The sequence below is a fragment of the Nematolebias whitei genome, chromosome 11 (assembly GCF_014905685.2).
Source record: "Nematolebias whitei isolate Nwh7 chromosome 11, NemWhi1, whole genome shotgun sequence".
Taxonomy (NCBI): domain Eukaryota; kingdom Metazoa; phylum Chordata; class Actinopteri; order Cyprinodontiformes; family Rivulidae; genus Nematolebias; species Nematolebias whitei.
In genome coordinates this window covers 49,433,760-49,453,434 of record NC_056508.1, presented here as the reverse complement: position 1 = coordinate 49,453,434, position 19,675 = coordinate 49,433,760, and the positions used below count along the sequence as shown (strand labels likewise).

General features: G+C 44.2%; 1 protein-coding gene across 1 annotated transcript in view; it reads right to left on the bottom strand.

Moving 5' to 3' along the window:
- The window catches only part of LOC119417411 (SRSF protein kinase 3), a 118,795-nt gene that overhangs the window by 82,975 nt on the left and 16,145 nt on the right, over positions 1 to 19,675 (bottom strand). Inside the window, exons 3-8 of the mRNA XM_037684613.1 lie at positions 2,659 to 2,822; positions 1,705 to 2,421; positions 1,287 to 1,395; positions 1,124 to 1,211; positions 963 to 1,050; positions 779 to 885 (exon numbers count right to left, since the gene is read on the bottom strand). Of these exons, the coding sequence (XP_037540541.1) occupies positions 779 to 885; positions 963 to 1,050; positions 1,124 to 1,211; positions 1,287 to 1,395; positions 1,705 to 2,421; positions 2,659 to 2,822 (1,273 nt within the window). The remainder of the gene's footprint in view (positions 1 to 778; positions 886 to 962; positions 1,051 to 1,123; positions 1,212 to 1,286; positions 1,396 to 1,704; positions 2,422 to 2,658; positions 2,823 to 19,675) is intronic.

The window sequence follows — 19,675 nt, the reverse complement described above, 5'->3', positions numbered from 1 at the left end:
GATAGATAGATAGATAGATAGATAGATAGATAGATAGATAGATAGATGGATGGATGGATGGATGGATGGATGGATGGATGGATGGATGGATGGATAGATGGATAGATGGATAGATGGATAGATGGATAGATGGATAGATAGATAGATAGATAGATAGATAGATATGTTGTACCGGTACTGAAGGTACTAATGGAAAAGGGGCATAACAGAGTCCGAGCAGTTTAGAATGTCATTTCTTAAGTCCAGTTTTGTTAGAAAGTCTGTCAGTGAGTCCAGGATAGAGGACAATTCCAAGTCACAGAGTCTCAGCGGAAAGCATCTCCCTGTGTTTTTATTGTACAGGCCTGACAAATACATCCATCTTTATCGGCTTCTTTCTTTACAAGTTGTGGGAGTCACTGGTGCCCATGTCCAACCATCACTGTGCAAAAGGAGGGGTACACCCTGGATAGGTCTCCAGTCCATCACAGAGACATATAGAGACAAACAAGACAAACAACCATTCTCTCTCTCTTTCACCTATGGACAATTTACAGTTACCAATCAGCCTAACATGCAAGTTTTTGGTCTGTGGGAGGAAACCAGAATACACGGAGAAAACCCAGGAAGCCCAGAGAGAACATGCAAACTCCACCCAGAAAAGACCCCAGTCAGGATTTGCACTGGGGTGACCTGCTCACTGAGAGGCGGCAGCTCTACCAACTGCGCCACTGTGCTGCCCCCCCCCCCCCCAACAAATACAGACTCTAGTATCTGATGTATACGTTGTGGGTGTTACCTGTCGGATGATGGTCTTGACACAGACCAGCGGAAGTCCCATATAGTTGGATTTAATAATCCACTTTAACAACTGGTGACCCAAAACTTCCAGAACCATACAAACATCTGGTAAAGGTTGAGGAAACAGAAAGACAAACAGGTGGACACAAACAGGTGGATAGACAGGTAACAGTGAAGGATACGGACACCGTTAGTTCCAGAGATCTTGAAATCGTCAATGAGCTGGACAATTGTTTCCCTAAATGGGTCAGATGGGTCGCTGTCCCTCACCTAGATAGAGAAACAGGTTACCTGAGCACTCCTACACCTGTTTCCGGTGGAGAAGATAAAGCCAGACACTCACACATCGGAGCAGTTTGATCTCATCCAGAGCCGTCTCAGTATAATGTGGAGCACTCTTCACCACCTTCATTGCCACAAACCGCTTCTTGCTGGATCAGAACCACATTCAGAACCTGTGACAACACAATCTGTGGAACAGTCTACAAACATTGAACAGTTCTTACTGCAAGTCCCAGCAGAGCCAGACTGTAGAGAAGTGTCCCCAACCCAGTTTCCTGACCACGTGGTACCTTCCATTAAACAGGTCTCCTATTGTCACTGGGTAATATCCACCTGAACCACAAAGATAAGTCACAAAAATCATTCTGAAGTTTTCTGACTCCTGACACCCTGGATATGTTTATGAACTTTTATGATAAATTCAGATTACCAGTAGGTTAGATTTAGGTTAGGATTGGTTTATAGGTTTAGGAGAACAAACTGAAAACATTTATTCACTCTGTTGTTGCCTTCACTGTTTATACTTGTACATGCAAATATTGCTTCAATAAAACTTTGCTTTTTATTTTCTTCTCATAAACACTAATCAGTTCCACTGAGGTTCTTATAATCTCACCTAATCTCTTAATCGGACCATCTCACCTTGACAGTAATCTGTTGGGTCTTCTTGCTCTTCATCATCAGAGCCCAGCAGATGAATAGGGAGTGGGGTTACCTCTAGTGGGGGTGGGCTCTGAGTTGAAGGGGGTGTAGTTAACTGAAATGTTATGGGAGGGGGACTGAATGTAGGGGCAATTGAGTCCAGAGAACAGAGGAGGGAGGCAGAGGAGGAGCACAGGTAAGAACAGACATTGGAGGTAAATGTCACTGAGGTCAGCAAGGAGGTGTCATAGTGAGTAGAGCTTGAAGGGGGAGTTGGAGGAGCTTTTGCAGGCTGCAGGGACGATGATGAAAGTGACTGGCTGGGAATGTGGGTGATCCTTCCTAATGGGGCAGAAGGTGATTGGATGAGACATTGGGAAGTTTGGAGGGTAGTTTTAGAAGGTACTAGTGGTGCTACAGGTGCATTTGTGCTATCTGTAGTGAATGGTATCGTCAGGTGGGAGCTACAGGGATGGGATGACTGGGCTGTCAGGTGGAGACTCCAAGGATGGGGTGACTGAGCTACAGGGTGGGGGCTATGAGGACATGGTGGCTGTATTATCTGATAAAGGCTTTGAAAACCAAGTGAAGAAGCTGTCTGGTGGGGGCTCAGATGAATGGGTGACTTGGCTAAATTGTAAGAACTGTGAGGAGTGGGTGAATGGTCTGTCTGTTGAGGGCTCTGAAGATGGGGTGACTGGTTTGTCTGGTGGGGGTTTTGAGGACTGGGTGAATAGGCTGTCTGGTTGGGGTTTTGAGGACTGGGTGAATAGGCTGTCTGGTTGGGGCTTTGAGGACAGGGTGACTCTGTTGTTTGGTGTGAGGTATGAGGAGGGGATGACTGGGTTGTAGGGTGGGGACTTTGAGAATGGGGTGACTTGGCTGTCTGGTAGGTACTTTGAGGTTGCAATGAGTTGACTATCTGAGTATATGGTGACTGGGTTTGGGTAGCACTTTGAGGTTCTAATGTGGTGGATTTATGTGGATCCTTTGAACCTGCTGTGGAGATGTTATGGTTTTTAGGGACCTGGAGATCTTTCTGGTGGTCACTCTGCAGCAATATTTGAGACGGGCTCCCATCTTCCCTCAGACTCTGAGAGTTACAGAGCTCATTCAGCCTGAGGAAAAAAAAATCTGTTAAATTATGTTTATTTATACAACAGCACTTCATAAAATTTAACAGTAATTTTCCATATGTGATTATATATCGTAAAACATGGGATCACCTAAATATGGTAAAATATTATAAAATCATGTGTGAATCATATAAAGAACATTTGTTTCATATGTAATTTCAGGGTGATGTCTGTACACCCATATCTGTCAAAGCAAGGTCTATAAACCCCTACAAGATATCCAAGATGATGCTGCAGATAGCAACACTGGTTAGGATCTTCGTTGCGTTTGCTTTGTTTTTCCTTGTTTGTTTTGCTACATGTGAGCCAAATCCTTTCACATACAGCGCAGAAGATCTGCTGAATATCAGAGTGCTTATACCATCATGATTTCTCCAAATTCTTTGTTCCCCAACAGCTTTTTGGGCATCATAGTGAGCTGAGCAGCTGCTCTCCTCGGCAGACGCTGACGGACATGCAGACAGCAGAAGCGTGTGGGAGCGCTTGTTCAACTCCAGCAACGTGGACTACACACTTACTGAGCATCTTTCTGGCAAATGTTTGCTCCATAAGCAACAAAATGGATCAACTTCCACTGCTAACCAGCAGTTTGAAAGACTTTTCTCTCTCTGCTGTTCTGTGCTTCACTGATATCTGGCCCACTGAGGTGGACTATCAAAGCCAAAAAGAGGGTCCAGGGCTGTGTGGAACTGACAAAATCATGTGTGTCTGATGATGCTACAAGCAACTTGGATGAATACATGGACACTGTGACATCTTATATTGGCTTCTGTGAGGACATGTGTTGACAATGCACATGATGTTCAACATTCTGTCGAATGTCCGCTCTTGGGACAACAATTTGGATTTGCGTCGTCTGAGAGTGGGCGCCTCAGAGGAGATAGAATAGAATAGAATAGAATAGAATAGAATAGAATAGAATAGAATAGAATAGAATAGAAACAGCCTTTATTGTCCCACGGATGGGAAATTCAAGTGTAACAGCAGCAACAGATAAAAAAGATAAAAAGATTTTACACAGAAGTTCCTAAATGTTAATAAACAATACAATATATAAAGAAATAAGATAAAAATATCAATAATAATGTTAAATATGTATTGGAACATTGATAAGGACAGACTACTGACAGTACAGTATTATAGGCAGAGTGTGTGTTTTAGCAGAGGTCAGCATGTATTTAATCCTTATTGAGTTTGTTGGGAGCAGTGATGGTTGTAGAATCTAACAGCTGCTGGGAGGAAGGACCTGCGGTGACGCTCCTTTGTGCATTTAGGATGCAGGAATCAGTCACTGAACGAGCTGTCCAGTTCAGCAACAGCTTCACGGGGTGAGGGACGTTGTCCAGCAATGATGTTATTTTAGCTGGAGTCCTTCTGTCTCCCACCACCTGTACTGGGTCGAGGGGGCATCCAAGCACAGAGCTGGCCTTCTTGATGAGCTTATCTAGCTTCTTCTTCTCAGCTGATGATAAGCTGCTGCTCCAACACACAATACCATAGAAGATGGCTGATGCCACTACTGAGTCAAAGAAGGTCTTCAGGAGCACCCCCTGCACTCCAAAAGACCTCAGTTTCCTCAGCAGGTAGAGTCTGCTCTGACCCTTCCTGTAAAGTGCATCAGTGTTGTGAGACCAGTCCAGTTTATTGTTCAGGTGAACACCCAGGTACTTATAAGAGTCCACAATCTCAATGTCCACTCCCTGGATGTTCACCGGGGTCAGGGAGGTGGGTCTGTGCCTGTGGAAATCCACCACTAGCTCCATAGTTTTAGCAGCGTTGATCAGGAGGTGGTTCTGCTGGCACCAGTCCACCAAGTCTTGAGTCTGCTGTCTGTACTCTGAGTCATCCTCACCTGTGATGAGGCCAACTATGGCAGAGTCATCAGAAAAATTTTGCAGATGGCAGTGTGGGGAGTTGATGGTGAAGTCTTCAGTGTAGAGGGTGAAGAGGAACGGTGCTAGCACAGTTCCCTGTGGGACCCCTGTACTGCAGACCAGCATGTCAGAGACACAGCCATGTGTCCTCACATACTGTGGGCGTCCAGTGAGGTAATCCAGTATCCACTAGGACATGTGGTGATTCACTCCTGATAACTCCAGCTTGTCCCGCAGAAGTCCTGGCTGGATGGTGTTGAAAGCACTGGAGAAATCAAAGAACATGATCCTCACAGTGCTTCCAGGTTTCTCCAGGTGGGTCAGAGCTTGATGCCTGAGGTAGATGATGGCATCATCCACCCCGATGCCAGGCCGGTAGGCAAACTGCAATGGATCCAACGAAGACCTCACCAGGTTGAGGACCAGCCTCTTGGCTGTCTTCATCAAATGTGAGGTCAGATGAGGATGAGATTTATGATGAGATGAGGAAATGTGCAGTGCTTTGTCTCACGGAATAACAGCTTAACAGCGGCATGTCAACTCAGCCTTCCAGCTGGATGACATACTTTTTTTTCTTGAGCAGACTGCTACAGTGAGCTAAGGGAAAGTCATGGGGAGGCAGAGTATGCATCTATGTAAATAAAGGTTGGTGCAGAAACTGTACTCTGATAAACTGCCATTGCTCCAAGGCTTTGGAGCAGCTAACTGTAAAATGTCGACCGCATTATCTACTCTGCGAGTTCACAGCAGTGTTCATAAAAGTTGTTTACATTGCTCCCGATGCTAATGCTACAGAAGCCCTGCGGGAGCTTCATGATAATATTAGCTTGCTGCAGAACAAACACCTTGAGGCTTTTTTATGTGGTTGCTGGTGACTTTATTCACGTAAATCTGAAGGACTCCCTGCCAATGTTTTATCAGCATGTTGCCATACCAACACGAGGAAACAACATGCTGGACAGTGTTTACAAGAATGTACAACATATATACAAAGCCACAACCCACCCCCACCTAGGACTTTCTGACCATATCTCCATCTTCCTGGCCCATGCTTACCTCTCCCCGCTGAGATGCTCCAGGCCAATACAAAGGAAAGTCAAAACTTGGGTGAAGAATAGTGACTTCATATTAAAAGACTGTTTTGTATGCACAGACTGGCAGGTCTTCAGAAAAGGTGCTATAAATGAAGGGGATCTAGACCTGGAGCAATACACATCCTCAGTCCTGGGGTACATTAGCAAATGTGCTGATGACGTCAGCACCATCAGATGTTAAGAGCTACCTGAACAGAAAGCCTTGGCTGAACATAGAGGTTCACACCCTGCTGGAAGCCAGGAACATTGCCTTCAGGTCTGGAAACTCACAGGAGCTGAGAAGGACAAGGAAAGAGCTGGTTGCTGGTATTAAGAGGGCCAAAGCCACATATGCACAGAGGATCCAGGGTCAATTCACCACAAAAGACCCACGGAGCCTGTGGAGGGGCATTAAGTGTATAATAGATTATAAAGACAGAGGTGCACAATGCACTGGAGACTCATCACTGTCTGATGCCCTCAACAAGTTCTACGCATGCTTTGAAGACCCGAACAGACCACCCAGCACCAGAAGAAAAGTTTCTCAGTGTGACCTCAGCCTAAGTGAGGAGTACTTTAAGGAGGATTAATCCTCATAAAGAAACTGGCCCAGACAACATCCCTGGGAAATTGCTGAAAGACAGTACCAATCAGCTCTGCAAGGTGCTGGCTGACATATTTAACTCCTTATTTACCCTGGCAACAGTTCCCACCTGCCTGAAGACCACCACCATCATCCCAGTCCCAAAGAGCTCTACAATGACTGGTCTGAATGACTATCAGCCAGTAGCCGTCACCCCGATAGTTGCTAAATGCGAAAATGTTATTGATAACATATATATTTAACAACTATAATATAAAGTTAGTATCTCATTAACGCAGCAAATGAATAACGCCGACAATTATTTTAACGTGCGTTAATATTGTTAGGTTTTGTTTTCCTCCTTAATTTATCTCCTCAGAGTCTATGAACACACACACACAGCACTCCGGCCAGGGCCGACTTTCCAGCTTGAGAGCAAGACAAGGTCTACCTCAACAAGGATTACATCCAATAACAATGAAGCTAGCATTGTCTTGACTAATTACTAACAGGAAAGCAGGTCAAAAGCAAGCTGGTGGAGAGCTGAAGGATTCTGTTGGAGCGGCAGAGTTCGGTTCACAAAAGCAGCTTTGAGCAGAGCCGCTGCAGACTGCAGCTCTGACAAAAAAAAAAACATGCCCATTACCCTTTGAATTCACCTCCCACCCCCCGAACAGGTAAACATCCTTCCCTCTCCTTTCTGACGGAAGGTCGAAGTGCCACAAAATCTGCATGAATAATAATAATTTTAATAAAAGCTGCAAGCAGCATTGAAGGCCCTCACAGCAAAGCGCCGCTGCGGCCTTACGGCGACCGTGGGAACTCCAGCAACTCTTCCCGGTTGCCATCAATAACGCTCGCGCTACCGTCTAGCGCCCGTTCCCCGGAGTGGGCATTCGCCGAATATTTGACATCAGCTGCGACCGCAGATATAACTATTGTAATAATGTAGGGGGCACACTTGAGTAAAAAGTAAAATACCAATACCATATGTGTATAAGTGCTCACTAATCACACACCAAAAATCTGGTCCAGATCAAACAAATTTTCACTGAGATATAACTGTTTGAATAATGTAGGGGGTGCACTTGAGTCAAATATTAAACAACAACACCACTGTGTCCATAAGTGCTCACTAATCAAGCACCAAAAATCTGGTGCAGATTGGATGATATATCACTGAGATATAACAGTTTGAATTATCTAGGGGGCGAACTTGAGTCAAAAGTAAAACAACAATACCATTGTGTGTTTAAGTGCTCACTAATCACACACCAAAAATCTGGTCCAGATCAAACAAATTTTCACTAAGATATAACTGTTTGAATAATGTAGGGGGCACACTTGAGTCAAATATTAAACAACATCATCACTGTGTCCATAAGTGCTCACTAATCAAGGACCAAAAATCTGGTGCAGATCGGATGATATATCACTGAGATATAACAGTTTGCATAATCTAGGGGTGCACTTGAGTCAAATATTAAACAACAATAACAATGTGTGTAGACATGGTCACACATTATGCCACAAAAATCTGGTGCAGATCGGATGAAACATCATAGAGATATAACTGATTAAATAATCTAGGGGGCGCACTTGAGTCAAAATTTAAGAAACAACACTAATGTGTACATAAGTGCTTACTAATGTCGTTCCAAAAATCTGGTGCAGATAGGATGATATATCATTGAGACATAACTGTTGGAATATTGTAGGGGGCGCTCTAGAGTCAAAAGTTAAAAAACATTACTAATGTGTCCATCAGGGCTAAATAATAACACACCATAAATTTGGTGCAGATCGGCTGATATATAACTGAGATATAACTGATTAAATAATCTAGGGGGCGCACTTGAGTCAATAGTTAAAAAACAATAGCAATGTGTCCATAAGTGCTTACTAATGAAGCACCAAAAATCTGGTGCAGATCGGATGATATATCATTGAGATATAACTGTTGGAATAATGTAGGGGGCGCACTTGAGTCAAATATTAAACAACAAAACTAATATGTCCATCAGTTCTCAATAATGACGCACCAAAAATCTGGTTCAGATCGGATGTTGTATCACTGAGATAACTGTAGGAAGAATGTAGGTGGCGCTGTGGAGGCTCTTGGCCACTTTTCATGGAAACCTGTTCAAGGGGTGGATAATGATCAATCATAGTGATTTTGGTTCACCTGGGCTCAAATCTGTGCAATTTAGAGCCAAACGTATTGCAACGGCGTCACTTTTTAATTCGCCATGGCGCCACACCCACATCCTCCAGCTATAACTGTTTGTAGTTTAAATCAAGTCAGACCATCTTATCTGTCTTCTAACACAGGATCATCCTGATTAGGTGAAGGGTGTCAAAGAAGGAGCATTCCAATTAAAAAAAGAGACTTCCTGTTGTGAGGGGGCGGGGCTTTGATGACATCACAATATGACGACAGTGGATCGTCGATATCCAACAGGGATGAGTCGTGCCAAGTTTGGCGCCTTTCGGTCTTTCAATGTGAAAATTATAGCGTTTGGAAATTTATGGCGTGAAGCTCAAATTTGAGGCCTGGCCACGCCCCTTTAACAAAATGAAATCGAAAACTTTTGATAACTTTTACTCTCCAATGTCTTAAAGGCCTATTAACCAAGTTTGAAGGCAATCCTTCAAAATCCCTAGGAGGAGTTCGTTAAAATTCGCCATTAAAAACGCCAAAAAATTAACCTTTGACCCAAAACGGACGACTTCCTGTTGGTTTTGGACCGGGGCTCCAAGAGACTTTTTCATAGGTCCTGAGAAGATACACATGTTCACAGAGTTTCAGAATTATCGGTCAAAAAATGGCTTGGGGCTTATGTTTTAAAAAAATTCTAGGGGGCGCTATAGAGGCTATTGGCCAATTATCATGGCTTCCTGTTCAAGGGGTGGATAATGATCGATCATAGTGATTTTGGTGAACCTCGGCTCAAATCTGTGGAATTTAGAGCCAAACGTATTGCAATGGCGTAACTCACCACGCCACCACGCCCACATTCTCCAGCGAAAACGCTTTGCGCTTTAAAGCAAGTCAGACCATCTTGTTATATGTCTTCTAACACAGGATTATCCTGTTTAGGTCAAGGATGTCAGAGAGGGAGCATTCCAAGCAAAAAAGTGACTTCCTGTTTTTTTCTTGATTCAGGGGGTTCTACCTATGTACCAAATTTCAGCTCTCCACAACTTACCAGTTCCTCTATCTCTACACAGAGGAAGGGGTCCAGAACCCCTTTGACTGGGCCAACAGAACCAAGTATCAGACCTCTGATGCTTGGTTCTGTTGGCATCTGTGGATTGATAAAAATAATTTAAATAGGATATTAAAATTATTTAAATTAGATATAAAAATAATTTTAATTACGTATAAAAATAATTTAAATTAGATGTAAAAATAAATTTAAATTAGGTATGAAAATAATTTAAATTAGACAGAAAAGTCATTTCACTCAACCTGTTTTGTATTTGTAATTATTTTTTCTATCCTTAACATGTTTTTATTTTTGTCTTTCAGATACACCTGGACCTATACCTGGACCTACCATTCTGTGTTCGTTTGTCTCTCCTTCCCGTCCTCTCAGCTAGCCGGTCAAAGCAGATAGCCGCTTGTCCTGAGCCTGGTTCTGTTGTAGCTTTCTTCCTGTTAAAAGAGAGTTTTCCTTTCCACTGTTGCCACTGTGCTTGCTCAGGATGGGAGACTGCAACGAAGCCAAGATTCAACTTGTCTGCTGGATTCCTTAGATAGAGAACTTTACTAATTGGCTTTTATGTGAATGTTCCTGTAAAGTCCCTGAGACAACTTTGTTGTGATTTGGCGCTATATAAATAAACTGAATTGAATTGAATTGAATTTAAATTAGATATGTTGATTTGAGGCTGGCAACTCTAAAAGACTGACTAGCTCTTAGTGGAGGAAATATTTAAAACTAGAATTTTGCAGTTAAAAAAGAAGGTTGATTTTCTCCATGAGGAAACCAGCCACTAGGGAGCACAAGCCAGTGTACATGTATCTCTTGTGCCGGTCCCAAGCCCGGGTAAATTGTGAGGGTTGTGTCAGGAATGGCATCCGATGTAAAACGCTTTTGCCAAAACCATAATGCGAGTTCATCAAAGTGAAACCATACTGGATTGGTCGAGGCCCGGGTTAACAACGACCGCAACCGATGCTGTTGACAAACAGAGTGCCAGTGGAAATTGTGCTACTGTTAGTTGAAAACCACGAGGAGGGAAACGTGTCAGGAGACAGAGGGAGAAGAGGAAAGTGAAGAATGTAGGACTGAGGGTTGCAACTCTAAATGTGGGGACATTGACAGGCAAAGGTAGAGAACTGGATGATATGATGCAGAGAAGGAAGGTAGATGTTTTATGTGTCCAAGAGACCAAGTGGAAGGGCAGCAAGTCTTGCAGCATTGGAGCAGAGTTCAAACTGTTTTACCATGGTGTGGATAGAAAAAGAAATGGGGTAGGGGTGGTCCTAAAGGAGGAGTTGGCAAAGAATGTAGTAGAGGTGAAGAGAGTGTCAGATAGGGTGATGTGTCTGAAGATAGAAGTAGAAGGTCTGATGTTAAACATCATCAGTGGTTATGCTCCACAGGTTGGATGTGATGAGCAGGAGAAAGATACATTTTGGAAAGATCTGGATGAAGTGATAGAGAGTATTCCCAGGGAGGAGAGAGTGGTGATGGGAGCAGACCTGAATTGACATGTTGGTGAAGGAAAAGGAGGGGATGAGGAAGTGATGGGTAGGTTTGGTGTCAAGGAAAGAAACCAGGAAGGACAGATGGTGGTGGATTTTGCCAAGAGAATGGAAATGGCTGTAGTCAATACCTATTTCCAAAAGAGGGAGGAACATAGAGTGATCTATAAGAGTGGAGGAAGGAGTACGCAGGTTGACTACATTCTGTGTAGAAGAGGAAACCTGAGGGAGCTTGGAGACTGTAAGGTTGTGGCAGGGAGAGTGTGGCCAGAAAGCATCGGATGGTTGTGTGTAGAATGACTGTTGTTGTGAAGAAGAGAAAAAGAGTAAAATCTGAGAAGAAGACCAAATGGTGGAAGATGAAGAAGGAAGAATGTTGTGAGAAATTCAGAGAGGAGCTGTTAAAGGCTCTGGGTAGTAAGAAAAAGCTTCCAAATGACTGGACTACTACAGCAACAGTAATTAGAGAGACAGGTAGGAAGGTACTTGGTGTGTCATCTGGACAGAGAATAGCTGATAAGGAAACCTGCTGGTGGAATAGTGAAGTACAGGACACCGTTCAAAGAAAGAGATTAGCCAAGATGAAATATGACAGTGAGAGGACTGAAGAGAGGAGACAGGAATATAAGGAGATGGGACGTAGAGCAAAGAGGGAGGTAGCTAAGACAAAGCAGAAGGTGTTTGATGAGTTGTATGGGAGACTGGACACAAAAGAGGGCGAGAAGGACTTGTACTGATTGGCAAGACAGAGGGATCAGGCTGGAAAGGATGTGCAGCAGGTTAGGCTTATTAAAGATAGGAATGGTAATGTTCTAACAAGTGAGGAGTGTGTGACGGGAAGATGGAAGGAGTACTTTGAGGAGCTAATGACTGGAAAGAATAAAAGAGACAGAAGAGTAGAGGTCATAGAAACTGGATCAGGAAGTGGGAAGGATTAGTGAGGGTGAAGTCCAGAAAGCTCTGAAAATAATGAAGATGGGGAAGGCAGTAGGACCTGAAGACATACCAGTGGAGGTTTGGAAATGTCTTGGAGAGATGGCAGTAAGGTTTTTGACTTAAATATTCAATGGCATATATGAGGGTGAGAAAATGCCTCAGGAATGGATAAAGGTGTGCTGGTAGCCATTTTTTAAGAACAAGGGTGATGTACAGAGTTGTAACAACTATATGTGAATTAAATTGATGAGCCACACAATGAAGATCTGGGAGAGAGTTGTGGAAGCAAGACTTAGACAAGAGGTGACTATCTGTGAGCAGCAGTATGGTTTCATGCCAAGAAAGAGCACTACAGATGCCATCTTTGCTTTGAGAATGCTGATGGAGAAGTACAGAGAGGGTCAGAAAGAACTCAATTGTGTCTTTGTGGATTTAGAAAAAGCATATGACAGAGTGCCGAGGGAGGAGGTGTGGTATTGCATGAGGAAATCTGGAGTGGCAGAAAGGTATGTTAGACTGGTACAGGCCATGTATGAGGACAGCAGGACAGTGGTGAGATGTGCTGTAGGAGTGACGGATAGCTTCAAGGTGGAGGTGGGATTGCATCAAGGATCGGCTCTGAGCCCCTTCTTGTTTGCTCTGGTGATGGACCGACTAACAGATGAGGTCAAGCAAGAATCCCCATGTTTGCAGATGACATTGTGATCTGTGGTGAGAACAGGGAACAGGTGGAAAAGAACTTGGAGACGTGGAGGTATGCACTTGAAAGAAGAAGAATGAAAGTCAGCCGTAGTAAGACAGAGTCCATGTGTGTGAATGAGAGGAAGGAGGTGGAACAGAGAGGCTACAAGGAGCAGGTCACAAAGGTGCAGGACTTCAAGTACTTGGGGTCCACTGTCCAGGAAAATGGGAAATGTGGTAAAGAAGTGAAAAAGAGAGTCCAGGCAGGATGGAGTGGATGGCGAAAAGTTTCAGGAGTGATTTGTGACAAAAGGGTGTCAGCAAAAGTCAAAAGAAAAGTTTACAAGACAGTGGGGAGACCAGCTATATTGTATGGTCTGGAGACAGTGGCATTGACAAAAAGACAGGAGAAAGAACTGGAAGTGGCAGAAATGAAGATGCTAAGGTTCTCCTTAGGAGTGATAAGGCTGGATAAGATTAGGAATGAGATAATCAGAGGTACAGCACAGGTTGAACAACTGGGAGATAAAGTTAGAGAGGACAGACTGAGATGGTTTGAACATGTCAAGAGGAGGGACCGTGGGTATATTGGTAGAAGGATGTTAGAAATGCAGCTGCCAGGAAAAAGACAAAGAGGAAGGCCAAAGAGGAGATATATGGATGCAGTTAGAGAGGACATGAAGATAGCTGGAGTGAGGACAGAGGATGCAGAGGACAGAGTGAGGTGGAGGAGGATGACTCGCTGTGGCAACCCCTGAAGAGGGAAAAGCCGAAAGAAGAAGAAAGAAGAAGATTTTCCCCATGAGGAACATGCATAAATAAAAAAAAGTTAAAGAGTTATTCATTCAACCTTTATACAGGTTAATTTCCAATGAGCCTCGAGGACTCATTTACAAGAGAGACCTGCTTCTATTTAAAACTGTCTTATTCAAATAAATAATCATGTCTAGTTACAGAAAACAAAGTGAAGTTTTTGAGCTGCATGCATTCAGCTGGGACTGCTGCAAAATAAAAAATAAAGATAAATTCATTTTGAAATAATCATTAAATTCTTGTGGAATCTAATAATCATCTTATTGGATGGTGGTCATGGTTTCCATCGTCAGCTTCCCGTGTGACCGGACCAAGTAAACAATGGGAGTTGTCGGCCGGTGCACCGCTCGGACCGACCTGGAGGGGCTGTTATTGAAAACCTGCAACCATTAGTGCGCGCTAACTCCACCGCTGCTGGCTCCACTTTGAATAAGATCCGGATGTGTTTGGTCAATGCAAGATCTGTTACCAGCAAAACTTTTATCCTCAGGGACTACTTTCAAGAGCAAGAGTTGGACTTTTTGTGCATCACAGAGACTTGGATATCTCCGGGTGAGTCCAGCGCCTTGACGGAATTATTGCCACCGAACTGTCTGTGTTTTAACGCACCGCGGCCATCAGGCCGGCGCGGTGGTGGATTATTAACAATATTCAAATCAACTTTTGACTGTAAAAAACTGCCCATCCCAGTTTCCCGCACCAGCTTTAGCTGAGCGTCTTTGAACTCGGACATTCACCTCAGACTTTATTTGCACTCGTCTACAGCCCACCTCGATCTAAGGACTTCATAAATGAGTTTTCTGACTTCTTAGCTGAAATCACACCAAAATATGAACATGTTTTCATTATTAGGGACTATAATTTGCATGTGTGCTGTCTGGAGAAGCCCTTGGTTAAGGACTTTTTAGATTTATTGGACTCATTTAATCTAACTCAGCATGTAAACGGTCCCACCCAAGAGCGTGGACATACACTGGACCTTGTTTTAACTCATGATGTGACTGTTAATAATCTTGTTATTGGTGATAATGTTTTTTCAGACCACATACAAGTCCAGTTTGAGTTCACCCTCCCCCATCCAACTCCTAAGTCGTGCATTCCTGCACGTCGCAGCCGGACAATTAACCATTTCACTGCCGCGCGTTTCACAGATGCTTATAACTCTGAAATGATCATTCAGCCCCCATTGTTTCTCACCACCACTGAGGAGCTGACATCCCAGTTCAACTCTGTCTGCTTAAAGACTCTGGATCATGTCGCTTCTGTTACAACTAGAAAATCAAAACTGAGAGCAGAACCTTGGCTGAGTGACATCACCAAGGCCGTTAGGCAGCAATGTAGGAGGGCGGAGCGAAAGTGGAGGAAAGACAGGCTGCAGGTCTCTTTTCAAATACTTAAAGAGAGTTGGCGCCGTTATCAGAAAGCTGTGAAAGCTGCTAAATCCAAATAATTTCTGATATAATTACCTCAAACTCTCGCAACCCACGTGTAAATAGTAAACAGTAGTTTATCCACTGGCGTGGTGCCAAAAGCCTTTAAACATGCTGCTGTCCAGCCTCTCCTGAAAAAACCAAACCTTGACCCCTCAGTCATATCCAACTTCCGGCCTGTCTCCAATTTCCCATTTGTTTCTAAACTACTGGAGAAAATAGTTGAGTCCCAGTTGAAGTGCTTCCTGGAAGGTCACACCATCTTAGATCTATTCCAATCTGGCTTTAAACCTCTCCACAGCACTGAAACGGCCCTGCTGAAAGTCTTTAATGACATCTTCAGATCCACAGATACTGGTGATTCTGTGCTGCTTGTCCTGTTGGACCTCACAGCCTCCCTTGAGACCATCGACCATGAGATCCTCATTGCTAGGTTAGGGTTAAACCTGGTTCTGGATAAGTGTTTTTCTGGTTAAGCTTGGTTTTGGTTAGGTCTTGTACTATGGTTTAGTCTGCTTCGGGTTAATCAGAGTCAGAGAGAGTCAAAGTCAGAGTTTCTTTATTGTCATTCGCACCTCATGTGGTACATGTGGTGGAGCGAAATTATGTACACAGGGTCCCAGTTACATCCAACGATAAAATGTAAAAGAAAAACAGTAATAACATCTAAGATATGAACTAAGAAAAACATAAACTAAATATACACTAAGCACTCATAACATAAAAACATTATGTCGAACATCAGCAGAAACATGAACATGAATCTGTGTGTGCAGATGAGCAAGCATGAACACATCAACATTGAAACAGATCAGCAGCAACATGAAACGGATCAGCAGCAACATGATGTGATTTTTCACAGTGATTATTCTGATTGGAGATTCATGAGTCTAATAGCCTCAGGGTAGAAGCTGTTCCTCAGTCTAGTGGTTCTACACTTAATGCTCCTCAACCTCCTTCCTGAGGGGAGTGGGGCAAAAAGTGTGTGTGCTGGGTGAGTGGGGTCCTTCATGATGCAGGTGGCCCTCTTCTTGCATCTAGAGGTGTAGATGTCTGTGATGGTGGGGAGGCTGACTCCAACAGACTTCTGTGCAGCCTTCACCACTCTCTGCAAAGCTTTTCTTTCTGCAGCTGTGCAGCCTCCATGCCAAATGTAGATGCTAGAGCACAGGATGCTCTCCACTGCACACCTGAAGAAGGAGGTGAGGACTGAGCTTCCCAGACCAGCTCGTCTCAGCCGTCTGAGGAAGTAGAGTCTCTGATGAGATTTCTTGATCAGGCTGGTGGTGTTGTTGCTCCAGCTGAGGTTGTCATTCATGTGTACACCCAAGTACTTGTAGCTGGAGACCACTTCCACCGCAGATCCTCTTATGTTCAGGGGAGTGTAGGTGTTTTTGTTCCTTCTGAAGTCCACAATCATCTCCTTTGTCTTCTTCACATTGATGTGAAGGTTATTCTCTTTGCACCAGCTCTCCAGGTGTTCCACCTCTTGACTGAAGCTGGACTCATCATTGTTTGTGATACATCCCACCACCGCTGTATCATCTGCAAACTTTACAATGCAACAGCCTTGATGGGTAGCTGCACAATCATATGTGAGCAGAGTAAACAGGAGGGGGCTCAACACACATCCCTGAGGAGAGCCAGTGCTGAGCATTATGGTGGAGGAGAAGTTGTGGATCCTCACTAACTGTGGTCTGTTTGTTAAGAAGACTAGTACCCAGTTGCAAATGGAGGGGCTTAGTCCTAATGTGAATAGTTTGTCCATAAGGGTTTGGGGGATCATGGTGTTGAAGGCGGATGTGAAGTCCACAAAGAGCATACGGATGTAAGAGTTTTTCTGCTCCAGGTGGTTGAGCACAGTGTGGACCACAGAGGAGATGGCATCCTCTGTTGATCAGTTCTCACGGTATGCATACTGATGAGGGTCCTCGTTGATGTTGATGGTTGTTTTGATGCGAGTCATGACCAGTTTTTCAAAGCATTTAGCAACTATTGGGGTGAGGGCCACTGGCCGATAGTCATTCAGACCAGTTACTGTAGAGCTTTTTGGGACTGGGATGATGGTGGCAGTCTTCAGGCAGGTGGGAACTGTCTCCAGGGTAAGTGAGGTGTTAAAGATGTCTGCCAGCACCTCGCAGAGCTGATCAGCACATTCCTTCAACACTTTTCTGGGGATGTTGTCTGGGCCGGTTGCTTTATGAGGATTAGTCCTCCTGAAAGTACTCCTTACTTAGGCTGAGGTCACGCTGAAATGCTCTTTATCCGGTGGTGAGGGGAGTCTGGTGCTGGGTGGTCTGTTCGGGTCTTCAAAGCGTGCATAGAACTTGTTGAGGGCATCAGGCAGAGATGGGTCTTTGGGGCATTGTTCACTCCTTCCTTTATAATCTGTTATACACTTAATGCCCCTTTACATGCTCCGAGCGTCTTGTGAGATGAATTGACCCTCAATCCTCTGTGCATATGTGGCCTTGGCCTTCTTAATACTAGCAACCAGCTCTTTTCTTGTCCTACTCAGCTCCTCCGAGTTTCCAGACCTGAAGGCAGTGTTCCTGGCTTCCAGCAGGGTGCGCACCTCTGCATTCAGCCAAGGTTTTCTGTTTGGGTACCTTTTAACATATCTGATAGTGGAGACGGTTTCAGTACATGTACTAATGTAACCCAGAACTGAGGATACCATACCATACCATACCAATTTATTTATAAAGCACTTTAAACAGTGACAAAGCACACCAAAGTGCTGTACAGGGACAAACAGAACAAGCACATAGCAACAGATTACATAACAGGACACCAAAAATGTAGAAACCGACAAAAACAATAATGGATAACAACAACAACTGCAACATGACCAACACAGTGTGATGCACACAGACTCAGCACAGGTCACACAGTGCAGAAAGCCAGGGAATAAAAGTGTGTTTTTAAGCGAGATTTAAAAACTGTGAGGGAGGGGGCCTGTCTAACGAGCAGAGGTAACTCATTCCAAAGATGTGTATTGGTCCAGATCAAGCAATCCTCCATTTTCAGCAGCTTCTCTGAAAACCTGCCAGTCTGTTCGATCAAAACAATCTCTCAGTATGGGGCCACTGTCCTGGATCCAACATTTAACTTTCTTTTGTACCAGTCTGGAGCGTCTCAGCGGGGGCATGTAAGCAGGAGCCAGGAAGATTGAGATGTGGTCTGACAGTCCTAGGTGGGGGCGGGGTTCGGCTTTGTATGCATCTTTTACGTTCGTGTAAACACGGTCCAGCGTGTTGTCTCCACGTGTTGGAATTGCCACATGCTGATTAAAGCTTGGGAGACAGTCCTTTAGATTCACGTGATTAAAGTCTCTGGCTACCACGTAAAGAGCCTTGGGGTATTTGTTCTGCAGCGAGCTGATGATATCATGTAGTTCCTGCAGAGATTCATTAGCATTAGCGTCCGGAGGAATGTAAATGACCGTGATGAAAGTCATTGTGAACTTGCAGGGTAGATAATGTGGTCGACTTTTCACTGTTATTTGCTCCAAAGCCTTCAAGCATGAGCTATTTACAACAGTACAGTTCGTGCACCAACTTAACTCACGTAAATGCATACTCTGCCTCCCCGTGATTTCCCCGTTAGCTTGCTGCAGCGGTCCGCTCGAAAAAAGAGTCATCCAGCTGGAAGACTGTATCCAGCGTTTCGCTTGTAATCCATGTTTCTATGAGGCAAAGCACCGCACACTTCTTCATCTCTTCTGAGGCGCCCGCTCTCAGACGAAGTAAATCCACCTTGTTGGCCAACGAGCGGACATTCGACAGAAAGAGAGACGGCATGGGGAGTTTACCGGCTTTAGCGTTAGCTCGTAGCCTCACCATAACCCCCCGCCCGGCATCCTCTCCTCTTAAGCCGGGAGCAGCGCTTCCTCTTCTGCCCGCTGGAACGCCTCTGCTGCAGCTTCCAGGTAGATGACTTTAAGATCTGCATTCTGCCGAGCGTAGTTTTGAGCTTGTTGCTGATTTCTGCTATATTTCATGGCAAATCCGCTCCTATTCTCATCAGTTCGGTTCGGCTATAGTTCACACGCATAAATCGTGCGGAGTCAGACACAGAGTCAATATCAAAACTTCTAAAAACTGGGATAGTACCGGGAGCCTGTGAAGCTGCAACTGCTCTGAGCGTGGCCATCTTGGATAATCTTGGTTAATCCTGGTACTTGTTAATTCTGGTTCTGGTTAGGTCTGGTTCTGATTAAGCCTGGTTCTTGTTAAGCCTGGTTCTGGTTAAGTCTGGTTGTGTTTAAGTCTGATTCTGGTTAAGCCTGTTTCTGGTTAGGTCTGGTTCTGGTTAAGCCTGGTTCTAGTTAAGTCTGGTATTGGTTAAAACTGGTTCTGGTTAAGTCTGGTCCTGGTTAGGTCTGGTTAGGTCTGGTTAGGGTTAAGCCTGGTACTGGTTAAATCTCGTTATATTGTTAAATCTGGTTAGGTTTAATACTGGTTCTGGTTAAGTCTGGTTCTGGTTAGGTCTGGTTCTAGTTAATTCTAGTTATGATTAAGCTCGGTTCTGTTTAATCCTGGTTCTGTTTAAGTCAGGTTAGGGTTAAAACTGGTTCTGGATAAGTCTGGTTCTGGTTAAGCTTGGTTTTGGTTAGGTCTGGTCCTATGGTTTAGTGTGCTTCAGGTTAATCCTGTTACTTGTTAATTCTGGTTCTGGTTAAGTCTGGTTCTGATTAAGCCTGGTTCTTGTTAAGCCTGGTTCTGGTTA